The 12,947-nt window shown below is 43.9% G+C and overlaps 1 protein-coding gene across 3 annotated transcripts in view; it reads right to left on the bottom strand.

Moving 5' to 3' along the window:
* CARD11 (caspase recruitment domain family member 11) overlaps positions 1-12,947 on the bottom strand; it is a 77,191-nt gene that overhangs the window by 10,339 nt on the left and 53,905 nt on the right. For all 3 annotated transcript variants that reach the window (XM_029576815.1, XM_029576817.1, XM_029576816.1), the window contains exons 16-22: positions 12,042-12,168; positions 11,100-11,340; positions 8,243-8,339; positions 7,665-7,760; positions 5,469-5,601; positions 4,359-4,538; positions 2,814-2,938 (exon numbers count right to left, since the gene is read on the bottom strand). In XM_029576815.1, coding sequence (XP_029432675.1) covers positions 2,814-2,938; positions 4,359-4,538; positions 5,469-5,601; positions 7,665-7,760; positions 8,243-8,339; positions 11,100-11,340; positions 12,042-12,168 — 999 coding nt within the window. The remainder of the gene's footprint in view (positions 1-2,813; positions 2,939-4,358; positions 4,539-5,468; positions 5,602-7,664; positions 7,761-8,242; positions 8,340-11,099; positions 11,341-12,041; positions 12,169-12,947) is intronic.

Raw genomic sequence — 12,947 nt, 5'->3', positions numbered from 1 at the left:
TGTTTCTATTTATACTTTATGGTCTCTTTATTCTGATTTGGTGAGGGTCTGTCTGTGTTTTGCATGTGTGACCAAGGAGTAAATCAGTTATTTACTCTCTCAGATAGTAGAAGGACTAGGGGGCATTCCATGAAGTTAGCAAGTAACTCATTTAAAACAAATCAAAGAAATTAATTTTTTACTCAGTGCATAGTTAAGCTCTTGAATTCATTGCCAGAGGATGTGGTTATAGCAGTTAGTGTAACTGGGTTTAAAAAAGGTTTAGATAAGTTCCTAGAGGAAAAATCCATAAACTGCTATTAATTAATAAGCAATAGTAGCTTGAGATTTATTTAATGTTTGGGTTCTTGCCAGGAACTTGTGACTTGGATTGGCCACTGTTGGAAACAGGATATTGGGCTTGATGGAGCCTTGGTCTGACCCAGTATGGCATATTTTATGTTCTTATAAGAGGTATTCTGCTAGTGTGTAGGTATTTATAACAGCTTGGTTTCTTCTGTTTTCTTAATAGGAGGTTTTCTTAATAGGAGGTGTATTGGTGTTTTAGGGCGTAGTATAATATTTTCAGTGTTGCCTTTTCATATGTAGGGTTGTTATTTTTGAAGTGCTGGCAGTTAGTGCTGTTTTGGTGTGGGAGGTTTATTATATTGTAATTGTAATTTACTCATGGCTTTTTGAGGGTCAAGCCCACACCTAACACGCATTACAGTAGGCCCTAATGCCATATGGGTTCGAAGTGTTTTTTTTGGTAGGGTTTTCTGGTTGGCACCAAAGAAATGCATGCAAATTCTCGTGATATTTTTTTTTTTTACCTCAGAAGACTGTACTTTGAATATTCTTTTTCATGTAAAACCTGAATAACGAATGCATAATTTTTAATTATGTACAGGGAGAGAGCAGGGGGCGTGGTGCAAGGGTATAAGATTTGCTTAGGGCACCTCTCATACTCTTGCACCAAGAATGGGTTCCAGGGGAGGGGGGTGAAGACCCAGAGGGTAGAGGGGGGGGGGGACAGTTTTAAAGTTTGGGTCACTGGAAGGAGCTGGGCTTTTTTTTTTTTGGCAGGCCCGAGACAGAGACTGAATGAAGAGTGTGGGGTGGGGGGGGGGGCACGATAATTGTTCGCAGAGGGCAGCAAAACAGCTGGCACCGGCCCTGCTGGCTGGGGGTCCCCCAGGACAGGTTTGGGAACCTCTGGTCTAGGAAACATTTCTCTTAGTACTGCTGCTCTTAGAGCTAAGAAATATTTGAATTCTAAGATAAAAACAGTCCTGTCCGTTGCCACAGGTGTCCTTTTAAGCCGCCTTTCATTTCCCTGAAGTCAGTATAAATCTGAGAACAGATTTTATCGGCGCTATCTGCTGAATTGCCTCATCAAGCTTTTGCAGTTTTCCTAGTAAAGGTTATGGGCACCGACATGAACTTGTTTGTGTACTAGAGACTGGTTTTCACTTGTGAGGCCTGACTGAGGTTGTAAAACATTCATGGGATTTGCTTGTGAGGGCAGGGAACATTGTTAGCTGGGATACACTGGGTTTTGAAAATGCTCTCATCTGGGATGGATGCATTTTCTTGGCTGGCAGCAGCAGAAGCTTCTTTGGTCTCGACTGGGGCTGGAGTGCAAGTCTAGAGACTCCGTTTCTTCAGGGCAGGCTGATCTAGTCCTGGTTTTACCCCATTGCCTGCATGAACCTGCACTTTTGTTGCCCCCCCCCCCCCCCCATTGATTTCCCTAAGAAAAGCAAAGGCTAGAAATCCATGCAACAAATGAGGGCGAAACCAGGACTGGAGCAGTTTGTCCTAAAATTTGGACCCAGTTGGCAACCCTAGCTCAGGAGACGTCAAAAGAATTGAGGGCACAGGTGCAGAGGTCAAGAGGCCAAGAGTGGAGGGAGGCAGCAGAAGCATCTTCATGACCCCAAGGAAGAAATGAGAGGGTTGTGGGAGAGCTGTGGGTGAGGAGAGTGTGAGAATGGAGTGAGAAGAGTGAAAGGACTCCACTGGATGAAGTGGGTGGAGTATAGGAGAAGATTGAGAGGTGGGCTGTGGGGTGTATTCACTCGCTATGTACCCTCATCACCCTCCCCCTTGCCCCTCAACCCTAAAAATAAATTATTAGGAATGGGGGCTGGGCAGAAGGCAGGAGTACAAGGCATTCCTGGAATAATTTATTTTTCTTTTAACTTTCAACAGAGGCATCCACAAGCCACTTGTCCCATCATGCAGTTCATACCGTAGATCCTTTTCCCACTGCCCAGAAAAATCACTGCATTTCTTTTCACAATAATTCCAAAATAAAATCTCTCTAAAATTCACAGAACTCTCAGAAAGCTGCAAAGTAAGATCTTCCTAAACTTTGAAAATATAATCGCCATGTAACCTGTGCAAACTGACACTCCTTCTGCCTCTTGTTGGGCGAGTATTCTGGCTTTAAGAACACGGTGTGTAAATAATTTCATTATAAAACGAGATAGTTTACTAGCACTGTTTTTTCAAATAATACTATGAGGCAGGTACCTACAGCACTTCCTCAGATGTGATGGCTCTCACACAGAGGCAAGCAATATTTTCCCACCTTCATCTCATGAGGAATTGTATCTGGTCCCAGAAAGGATCTCCTAAGAGTGTGCTTACTGTAAGAAAACTTCAAACAGAAAATGTGTTTGCAAGAAGCAACTTGTAAAACCTCACCCTTTGGTGGTAGCAGATGGCTCTGCTTTGATTATGGGAAGAGAGAAGGCTGGGAGAGAGAGGTTAAGGCAGAGAGACGTAAGAAACATGATCAATTATTTGCTGTACATGGCATGATTCACCTTGGCAGTGACAGCCTCGATATTCATTGGTGTGATACATTCATAACTGTTAGGATTCTTTTCCCGGGAGTAGAGGATGACTTCTGTCTTCTGCTTTCTGTTGAATTCTTCCTTTGTTACGATATCTAGAAATGGACAGACCCCCTTGGTCAAGTTCTCCTAAAGACGAGTTTTAGTGCCACCAAGACAGAAAAACAGTTGTACAGCTCATGATTTCATAATTTGCTGCTGTACATTGATTTCCATCCATTCAAAGAAACTAAGAGGCCAACAGCTATGCAACATTGTTTTCTCTTTCTGGGGACTGCGGTTTTATTATTTCCAAATGAAAATATGATTTAAAAAAACTTATTTGGCGGGAGAAGCATGACAAACAATCCAACTTATATTTAGAGGAATACTATGACAGTACTTTTATATCCTAAAACTCGGCCTGACAGGTGCTAGGTCTCCTGCTTGTCTGACCTAATTTATTATTTTGTTAGACCTGTTGAAGTTTACACTATTTTATTTCAGCATTGGACAAGAGAGAAAATATGCTGCAAACAGATCTCACCAGGCTACAAATAACTGGTCTAAATAACCATCACCAGGTCTAAATACAATAATATCAACAAACAGAGGACTCTATATTCTCTTATGTACACGGATGTCTGGTATTGCTCATTAGGCTACACCATGGATAGGTGATGGCCTTATTGGCACAGATACCGTTTTTATTTTTAATTTTTTCTTTTTTCTTTGTATTATTTCATGTTCAGCATCATTTTTTATCCTTTAGTAATATCCCTCCACCGAAGGTGTTCTTTAAATTAATAAATTTTATTAATTTAATTTATTAATTTAATGTATTAATTTATTAATTTAAAAGAACACCTTCGGTGGAGGAATATTACTAAAGGATAAAAAAAAATGATGTTGCTGAACATGAAATAATACAAAGAAAAAATTAAAAATAAAAACGGTATCTGAGCCAATAAGGCCATCACCTATCTATGGTGTAGCCTAATGAGCGATACCGGACATCCGTGTACATAAGAGAATATAGAGTTCTCTGTTTGTTGATAGTTTGTTAAATTAAGAGAGGACTTATTTTGGGTGTTGTCAATTTTTGGTCTAAATACAATAATAACTGCATGACAGAATAATATGTACTAAGAAATCACTACATGGCATCAAAGAGTAAGTAAGAGGAGCAGAAGGACCAGCTCCTATGGTGTAGGACTTGCACAGTAATGGTGACTGTACCACAAAGCAGCAGAATGCTGGGCATGAATATGCATGCAATAGTTTTGTATACAATTGAGGCAGTGCGCACGCAGATCTATTTCATGCAAAATTCATTAGGGTTATCTGGACAACCCAACCAGTTGGGAGCCTTCAAGGACCAGAGTTGCTCTGCTGAAGGTTATTGCATCAAACGAAGGTTAGGATGTGAAATACAGAAGATATCCAGTCACCAAGCGGTGTCCATGCCAAGCTCATAAGGTTCTGACCGTAAGTCACACGCAGCAGCGCGACCTGCGTCGCTCGAGGCTGCCTTACCTGGCTTGCACGTGTTGAACTCCATGGCGCCCCCGGAATTCAGAAGCTTCTGCACCAAACTCTTGGCCAACATGGTGGGCGTGAAGAGAACAGGACGCCTGCGCTCACAGTGGAAGGCGTGCACCAGACTGTAAGGAATTAGATTGAGGCTCTTTGTGATGTCACTTTCAGGGTCCAGGTCTGCCAAAAAATAAGATAAAACAACATTTTCAGCAGCGCTAAGGGAGAGGCTACTGAGAGGCTCGTCAAAAGGAAATATCTGGGGAAAGTTGGCAGGGAGAGGGCATTTGCATTCGAACAACAAACAGGCCCCTGTGACTCAGAGCTCGGCCCCTCTCATCCAGTTCATCCTCAGTGAGTCGGCTCATGCCTGTTAGTTGCTAGAGACCACTGGTATTGAACCTGCATGAACATAATTTGATGGGGACAATAATAAAAACACTACATTTTCTGCAGGGAGGCTCTTCCACATGAAGGGAAGAACATCACCTTTTCTGACTGCATCAAATCAAACTTTTGTTTTCAAATGTAAGTATTGTTTTTTAGTGCGTGCTAATTCAAATAGCATGCACTAATTCAAAACAGCCGTACTAAACTGAAATAGCACATACTAGCTGCTTTGAAATAGTGCGCAGTGACAGTATTTTGAGTTAGTTCGTGCTACTTCGATTTAGTGCGCATTGATTTGATGTAGCGCATGCTTTTGAAATTAGTGCGCGCTATTTGATCACATTATTTTGAATTAGTGTGCACCAAAAATGATAAAAGAAAGCAATGAAATTTCCCAGGATGTTTTTGTATTTATTAAAAATGACATGAAACAAAATAGAGCGACATTGTCTGTGACATTTTAAATGAAAGCACATCCCTATGAAAAACTCTAATGTGCTCATTCTTTAGCATTAAGAAAGCATCTTTTTTTTTTTAGGCTCAGTCCTGTCAAAGGGACGAACCCCCTGCATCAATTCCACTGTCAGTGTATCTGAGATACAGAAGTGCCTGCGGTTTTCCATCCTCCGATCTTCCCTCTCTCTCAGAGCGGTTGTACCCTTTCATGGTCCTAGTTCAGAACGTGCTGGCAGAATCTCTGATGCTGTTTTGGTACCATACCTTCCTGCTTCTCTGGCAAGAGCTTCAACGCGTCCAAGGATGACTTCACCAGACCCGGAGAGCAGCCCGTGACTATACGGACCCTCTCGCTGCTGTTCATTCGTCTGTACTTGTTCTCACACCTGCTGACAAACTGAAAGAGCAGACACAGGTTTGGTCCCGGTTCTTTCCACGGAGACGAATGACATGGCCTTCCTCCCCTTCTCGCGCTCTCTGTTATCAGCCAAGGACAGGGTTCTGCGAGGCAATGAGCGCTGTGTCTTATTCGCTTTCTTGTAGGCATCAGAGGTGTGAACAGACACATAATACCAAAGAATGCAAGGACTTGTGGGAGGCTTATAAACCCGTAAACATTTGTACGCATGACGCTCCACGTGTGCAGCAAAGACTCACTAAAGGAAATCAGAAACCCTACCGCTGACTCACATGGCAGACAAATTATTTAGACCTCTTATCACAGATTCATCAGTGACGGTAACATAATAGATGACAGCATGAAAAGACCACATGACCCATCCAGTCTGCCCAGTTATTTTAGTCTGCATTGCTAAGGATGTATATGAGCTGCCAGCCATACAAGCTTGGCTTCTAGTAGGATGTCACTCCCCATCCAAATCGGTTTTCTGTCGTCTTCCTCTTTGGTTCTCCATCATTCCGGCAGATAAGTATACAAGTTCCCATATACAATCCAAAACCCATCAGCATTCCTCTCCATCTCACTTCTAAGCCTTACAGCAATCCAAGCGGCCACCCAAACCAGTGAGGCAACTGTCCAAATATCCAACCACATAATTTCCCATGGCCTTGCTCGGCAGCATCCAGCAATCACCAGCCTGCCAACACTGACCTGGCTGGTCTTTGGGAAGCTGTACTCTGCTGGCGCCAACCTAGCCACCACATGACCTGCAATGTTGCTCATTCATGCTCTCCTTTTAACCTTGCTGAATAGTAACTGGCCACTTGTGATTTGTAATGAAAATACGAGGTTTTTTTAAACAACTAGGGGGTAATATTCAGTCACTGACTGGACTGCAGAGTTAGCTGGATAACGTTATCTGGCCAACTTAGGAGATATATTCAATAGTGCAATTGCACTATTGAATATAGCTGGCTAAATTTCTGTACGAGCAGAATTAGCTGGATAAGTTATTGTGCTAACTCTGGATTTCAGAGTTAATTGGATAACTTATCCAGCTAACTTAACTCTGCCCTGAATCATCCCTAGAACACCCCTACATTATCTGGCTAAGCTTTAGAAGGATAATGAGTTATCTGTCTATAATTCAGCCAGAGAAATGCCCAAAATATTCAAAAAAGTCAGCATTTAGCCAAATAACTTATGAATTATCCAGCTAAACGTCTCTGAATAGTGAACTCTAAGTGTTGTGATAACTAGGTATCATACAAAGAGTACAGTGAAACGCCCTTGGCAGGAGTGAAGCTTGCTATGCCACTGAACCTTCTTTGTCCTTCTGAAATACTTTGCTTCCTTTGCGCAGTGCTACTCCTTGTGGTACAATAAAGTACTCGCAGAATTTGAGTCAGCGTTGGCAGAGTAAGAATCGCCAGCAAGTATGCAACATCATGTGTGAACGCATACCGCACATAGGGGTAGATTTTAAAAGAAGCGTGCGCGGCCTACATGTGTGTGCGCAGGCATGCGCATGTTATAAAATCGGGGGTCGGCGCGTGCAAGGGGTGCACAATTATGCACCTTGCACACGTCGAGACGCGCTGCCTTCCCCCGTTCCCTTCCCCCTAACCTGACCTTCCCACCCCTTCCCCTAACCTTTCCTCCCCCTAGCCCTACTCTAAACCCCCCCCCCCCCAAAATTTTTAATCTACCTTTTGCACCTGCACTGGCCGACTGCCGGCGCGCGATCCCAAGCACAGCGGCAAATGGCCGCTGTGCCTGGAGCCTCTGACCTTGCTCCTGCCCCGCCCCCTTCCTGCCCCTTTAGTAAAGCCCCGGGACCTACACACTTCCCGGGGCTATAGGCCCGGCGCGCGTAACCTTTTTAAAATCCAGCCCATAATGCTCAGTTTGTATAGGTACAAGGTACAAATGAACCTAGGTAGTCCATATTCAGAAAAGGATGACCCCCAAGAGTCCAGCAAATTATGGACAATAAAGACATCACCTGATCAAGTCCCAAACTCTCTACTTTCTTACTCAAAGAAGATGAGTGCAGTTACCTGTAAGATTTGTCCGAAGAGGAAGCTTGCACGGGAGAGACGGGGACTTGCTTTGGAATCATTCTGAGGTGAAAGCTCTTCCGGTTGCAGTGTATTCTCCAAAGAACAGCATGGGGATGTATCATTAGTGGAAAAGCAAGTCAGGGATACAGAGATAAGGCGATGCGGGAGGGTGGAACATGGACATCTTTCAATCACTCAGTTCAAAAATGCATGTTGAAATACTCCCGATTTTTATTAATCAATAGCTGTGTAATCAACAAGGATCCGTCCCCCAAAAAGGGCCGTGATTCGCCATACGACTTTGTCGTGAGGTGATAATAACAGCTGGACCATTCGGAAAGCATTCAAGGCAATGCTTTTCAAGATATCATTAGTTCCAAAAAGGACGATGCATCTATTCCCAATCAAATCAATCAGTGCTTGTTAACATTTATAACAGCATCAAAAATAGTGGATTGACGTTAAAGGCACTGAGTGACTCTTCTCTCATCTGCTTTTCCTTTCTTAGCACTGACCCTTTTTTTCCCTTTCACTGTGTTTGACCATTCAGATGACACAAAACTGCTAACACTTACCCGTAATCCTCGAAGGGTACTGTACGAGCTCTCGGTCTCATCCCTGCTGCCTCTGTGCATTAAGCGCTGTAGTTTCACCAAGAGGAGTTGCTGAGCCCTACAGCGTGAAGTAAGCACATCATCAAAGGGAATCAGATAGCTGCTGGAGCATAAGAGAAAGACGAAGGCTTAAACAATGAAACGGGGGAAGTTAAGGGGGAAATTGCCCACCTTACTGCAAAGCCCATGGGTACTTTTTACCTGCAAGTCTGTGCCAGCTTTCAAAGGAAAAGTACATCGCCCCAGGGGGAAGTACCCACACTTGCTTTTTCCACGGATGCCTTTTCCGACCAAAAACATTGCACGTAGAGTTTCTCCCTGCTACGTAACTCCAGCTCTGGAATGCCTCTACCACAAGGCATTTAACACAAACAATTCCACCCGGTGCGTTGTGGAACTATGGGCATCCTGTTACCCGGGCGATTTTCAGACAGGCAATTTACGTGGGCAAAAGGCTTTTTACCCCCAGAAATCACGTTTTGAAACGCGCTCTCTAAAAGTTGGCTATGCAAGGACTTGAGCCTATGACCTGATACCAGAGCTATCCAGCTAGGTGTGCACAAACAGAAAAAGAAGTTTGAGACAGGGCAGATCTATGAACCACTTCCTGTCATAGATAATAGCATAGAACAGCCCTAGCAGAGGAAATTCTCAAGTCGTGAAGAAGCATCTGCTGGACACAAAAAGGTGAGGCTGAAATTCTTGAAAGGAACTGGATGAATTTTGCAAAGACAGCTTCTCCTTTATCCCTGTTCCAGGATTATCTATTTTTACTTAAATCTGCATCTTTGCATGCCCATTGTCTCTGAGTAAAGTTTATTCTTCATCTCCGTGTTTTTTCGTGTGCTCGCACAATCTCTGTATTTCCAGGTGTTAACATTTATTTGTTTCTCTGTAATCTCGGCACAAAGTCTGGAAGGTGCCTGCAGAGCCCAGAAGCCGTATGCAGTATGAGAGAGAAAGCGAGAGAGGTAGAACGGGAGAAAAAGAGGTCACTGCATTATGACCCACCACCATGTCTAGAGCCCTTGGTATTTATACAACCTCCCGAAACTCAGGGTTTGATCCTTGGGGCTCGGAGGAAGAGGTGACGTTGACGAGGTTTTCCATCTGTTAGAAACTCTGCTTTCGGAGCCCGAGAGAAAAGGCGAAAGACTGGGAGAGCGAGGTACAGAAAGAAGGGGAGAGGACAGAAAAAGGAGGAGAAAGTAGTGACACAAATATTTACCTACAACCTTTTTGATTAATTTTGGAAAGTAAAAGGAAGACACATGAGGTAATATGCATAAAGATGAATGCAAACCATAGCCCTGCAGTTAAACAAGCCTCAATGAGAAGGCTGCCAGTTTAGTCAATGGTTGGCAATGGAAATGTCAAGCAGTTATACTCTGTCTGGGACACTCACTCGGTTCCCAAGTCAAGCCAGCTCCTTCGATTGGTTGGGGTTAGGACACGGCAGAAACCACAATCTCAGGCCCCGGGAAGAGGCATTCCCAGTCACTAGGGAAGTGTGTTGGGTTTTTGAGGGAACTGCTGCTGCACCTCTCAGCCATGCCACTGTCACTGTGATGGTTAGGCTAGATGGGAGGGAGTTAAAAATAAGGGGGGAACTCTGAGAAAAGAGACTGGTGATGCCATAGGTCCGGTAGACACTTAAAGAGAACCGGAAGCGCAAAAGAGGCAGTAAGACTCAACCAGCCCAGTAAAATAAATGTCTGCTGGCACAGAGACGTGGTGTAGTGGCTAGCACAGAAAACTAAGAACCAAGAAAACCAGGGTTCACGTCCTGGTGCTCCCCTGATACTCCTTGTGACCCCTGGCAATTCGCTACAAACTCAGGGGCTTATTTACTAAAGGATTTCTCCTATTTTGTGTCTATGGGGAAAACTGTTTAGGTAATAGGGTCCTTCGATTGTAACCTCTCTGGGGCGTGGAGCTAACTACAATACCTGAATTGTAAGTCGCCTGAAGCTCGGATTTGGAAAAGGTGAGTAATAACATCTAAAAGCCCGAATCCCTTCGCAGTGTTATTGGATTGCTGCCAATGCTAATATAGTCAGAAACATCTTCCTTTAAAAAAAGAGAGACCTATAATTTATTTATGAAGGTTAAAGGACCCTACTTCTGCTTATGTTGTTACGGGAGTTTACATTGCAAGGCAGAGAAGAGGTCCAACATAGTAAATGTCAGTTTATAAAGATCAATCCCTTTTCTATGGGAGATTTCAGCTTCCCGTGCTGTTCTGTCTGGACTATAGACGCTCCCTCTCGCCTCTAGCAGAAAAAACTCACTTCTATCCGTAGGTTCTCCAGGCTGTTATGGATAGGGACCGATCAGAGCATAATCCTAGCCGCTGCTAATCTGGACAGTTTTTAGAAAACAACAACTGTAAGGGAAAAGGCCTGGAGTCGTAACAAGAGAACTTTATTTATACTACTGTTGGTACTGAAATAGGATAATAAATATGATTAAAATTGGAGTTTCCATGCCTTAATCATAGGTTTTCGCTGTTCATGGTGATAATCTCAGTTTAGGCTGCCAGATAATTTTGGGGTCTCCATGTTTTAACTTCCATCCCATTGAAATTCTGGCATTTGTAAAGTAGATCTGAGGTTTCTGGGGGAGTATGAGCTGCAAGATTTGCAATAGATTGATAGTTAAAAATAGGATTCTTGGATAAAGAAGGGCCAGAAAACCATGATCTCATGCCGGGATCCAAAACTCTGCTCATAACGGGGGTAATTTTATAGCAGAACACATACATTGGCGAGCTGTTCTATTCCTAAGTTTTTTTTAAAGCAGTACCGTACCCACATACCTGCTGTAGCTGGGAACAGTCCCCCTCTCCAGGTCCCTGTCATTAAAAGGATCAACTCTGGCACACAGCCACTCGCACTTCTCCAGGTGCATGGTGTCGAGGACATGCACAACCTCATCACACCTCAGGGACAGGGAGCAGCAATCCATCTGGCTGGAGATGTTGAGATTCAGTCGAACGTAAAAGGAGTCTCCCGACACGATCTGTCCGTCTTCCAGTTCCTTCATCAGCTTCCTGTAACCTGTAGCAGTAAAGACGTTATCCATTCAGACAGGAAGCAGTGAATCCAGCGGATGAGTGCCCATCCCCTGGCAGCAAAGAAAAGCAAGATCAGAGCCAAAAGGAGAGGGGAAAATGCCAGCCTCGGGGGAGGCTGGCATTGTCGAAGCATGACTGCTACCGAACTCACACGGTAAGAGTCTCAGAAGAAAATGAAAGGCATTTCCAAGATAACGTCTATGTTCATGGTACAAGCAGGTCACCGCTTTGACAGAGCAAAAGTCAAAGCCAGCACTAGTAAGACATTTCTGTGACAAAGCTGGCACTGCAGGAGTCATAGTTGGCATTCAATGGGTACCACTGTGATGCTCTTTACACTTCAGTAACCTCCCCCAAGATAGCACTGATGACCTTCTCTCAACCTCACACTGCTTGAACAATAGCAGCAGCATCTGATGAGCAAGAGACGACTCTGCTCCCTGTGGCTCACGCAGAGTTAATAAATCATGAACTGAAGGGTAAAATAACGGCACTGATGAATATTCGAAAAGCAGTGGAACCCTTCTCATGTATGCAGTGCTATCATTTCCAGATCCGTTCAAGGATTTTATGTATTCCAAGGCCTCTTCCACAGGGTGCAAAGCAACTCCCAGAATTATCCACTGCACCATTCCAGCACACAGGGATCTCTGCAGGTCTGCGAGACAGAGCTGGTGACTTTACCTTCATGGTTTGATTTATAGTGCAGAGTAACTGGGCCATTGCACCTCTGGATTGTCCAGTGAGCTTCTTCTTTTGTGCATGTATCCAAAGGAACGCTCTGGTTTTCTGCTTTAATGCAGCCTTCCAGCTAAGACATAAAAGAGGCACTGTCTGTTAGCAATGGTGCAGTCACATGACTAAGGGCTCTCTGCTACATCAAACAATAGCATCTTTAAAGCAAAAAGAATATACCTATTGTTGTTATTCCTAATAGATCACTGCATTAAATACATTTGGGGGGTTTTTTCGTCCTTATTTTGACTACCAGTGACTTTAGAAAAAAGAAGTCAACAGACCAACTGGATTTTAGTAACAGTGCTGGGATATCCCCTCTGAGAATGGTGTTAGAGCTGACAGCAGTCCCAGTTTCAGCTGCTCAGTTTGAAGAATAATGTAAATGCCTGAGTGATGGGGCTATCTCACAGTTATCTCAACCCCAGTCATTCCCGGTGGTTCTTTACCCGATTCTCGGGACACGACAGATCAGTCTGGTTTTCGGAATATGCATCATAAACAGGCATGGGAATGGAAATGGCACGTGCCTGGTGAATATCCTGAAAACCAGACGAGCTGGGCAGGCCCCAAGAAGTTCGTTGAAAGCCGATGCTGTGCACGGCTGCTCCAGCCTCCAAGCAGAAGTCTTTGTGAGGGTAAATCTTAGAGGCATTTCCACTGGTAAAACAATGTTTAGCCACATAAATGGTCTTTTACAAAATTGCCCGCCTGATATATGGGTAAATTTATACACATATTCCGTGTATGCATGTAAATTTACTTGGACTCAGCAGAGTTGTTCCTGCGGGCAGGGCTGGGGAAGCGTTTGCCTTTAAGAACGTAAGAACTGCCTTTATGTGCACAATTTAGCAG

Source organism: Rhinatrema bivittatum, chromosome 14, assembly GCF_901001135.1.
Source record: "Rhinatrema bivittatum chromosome 14, aRhiBiv1.1, whole genome shotgun sequence".
In the NCBI taxonomy this organism is placed as follows: Eukaryota; Metazoa; Chordata; class Amphibia; order Gymnophiona; family Rhinatrematidae; genus Rhinatrema; species Rhinatrema bivittatum.
Note: the sequence above shows the minus strand (reverse complement) of the source record. Positions and strands in the feature narration are given on the sequence as shown.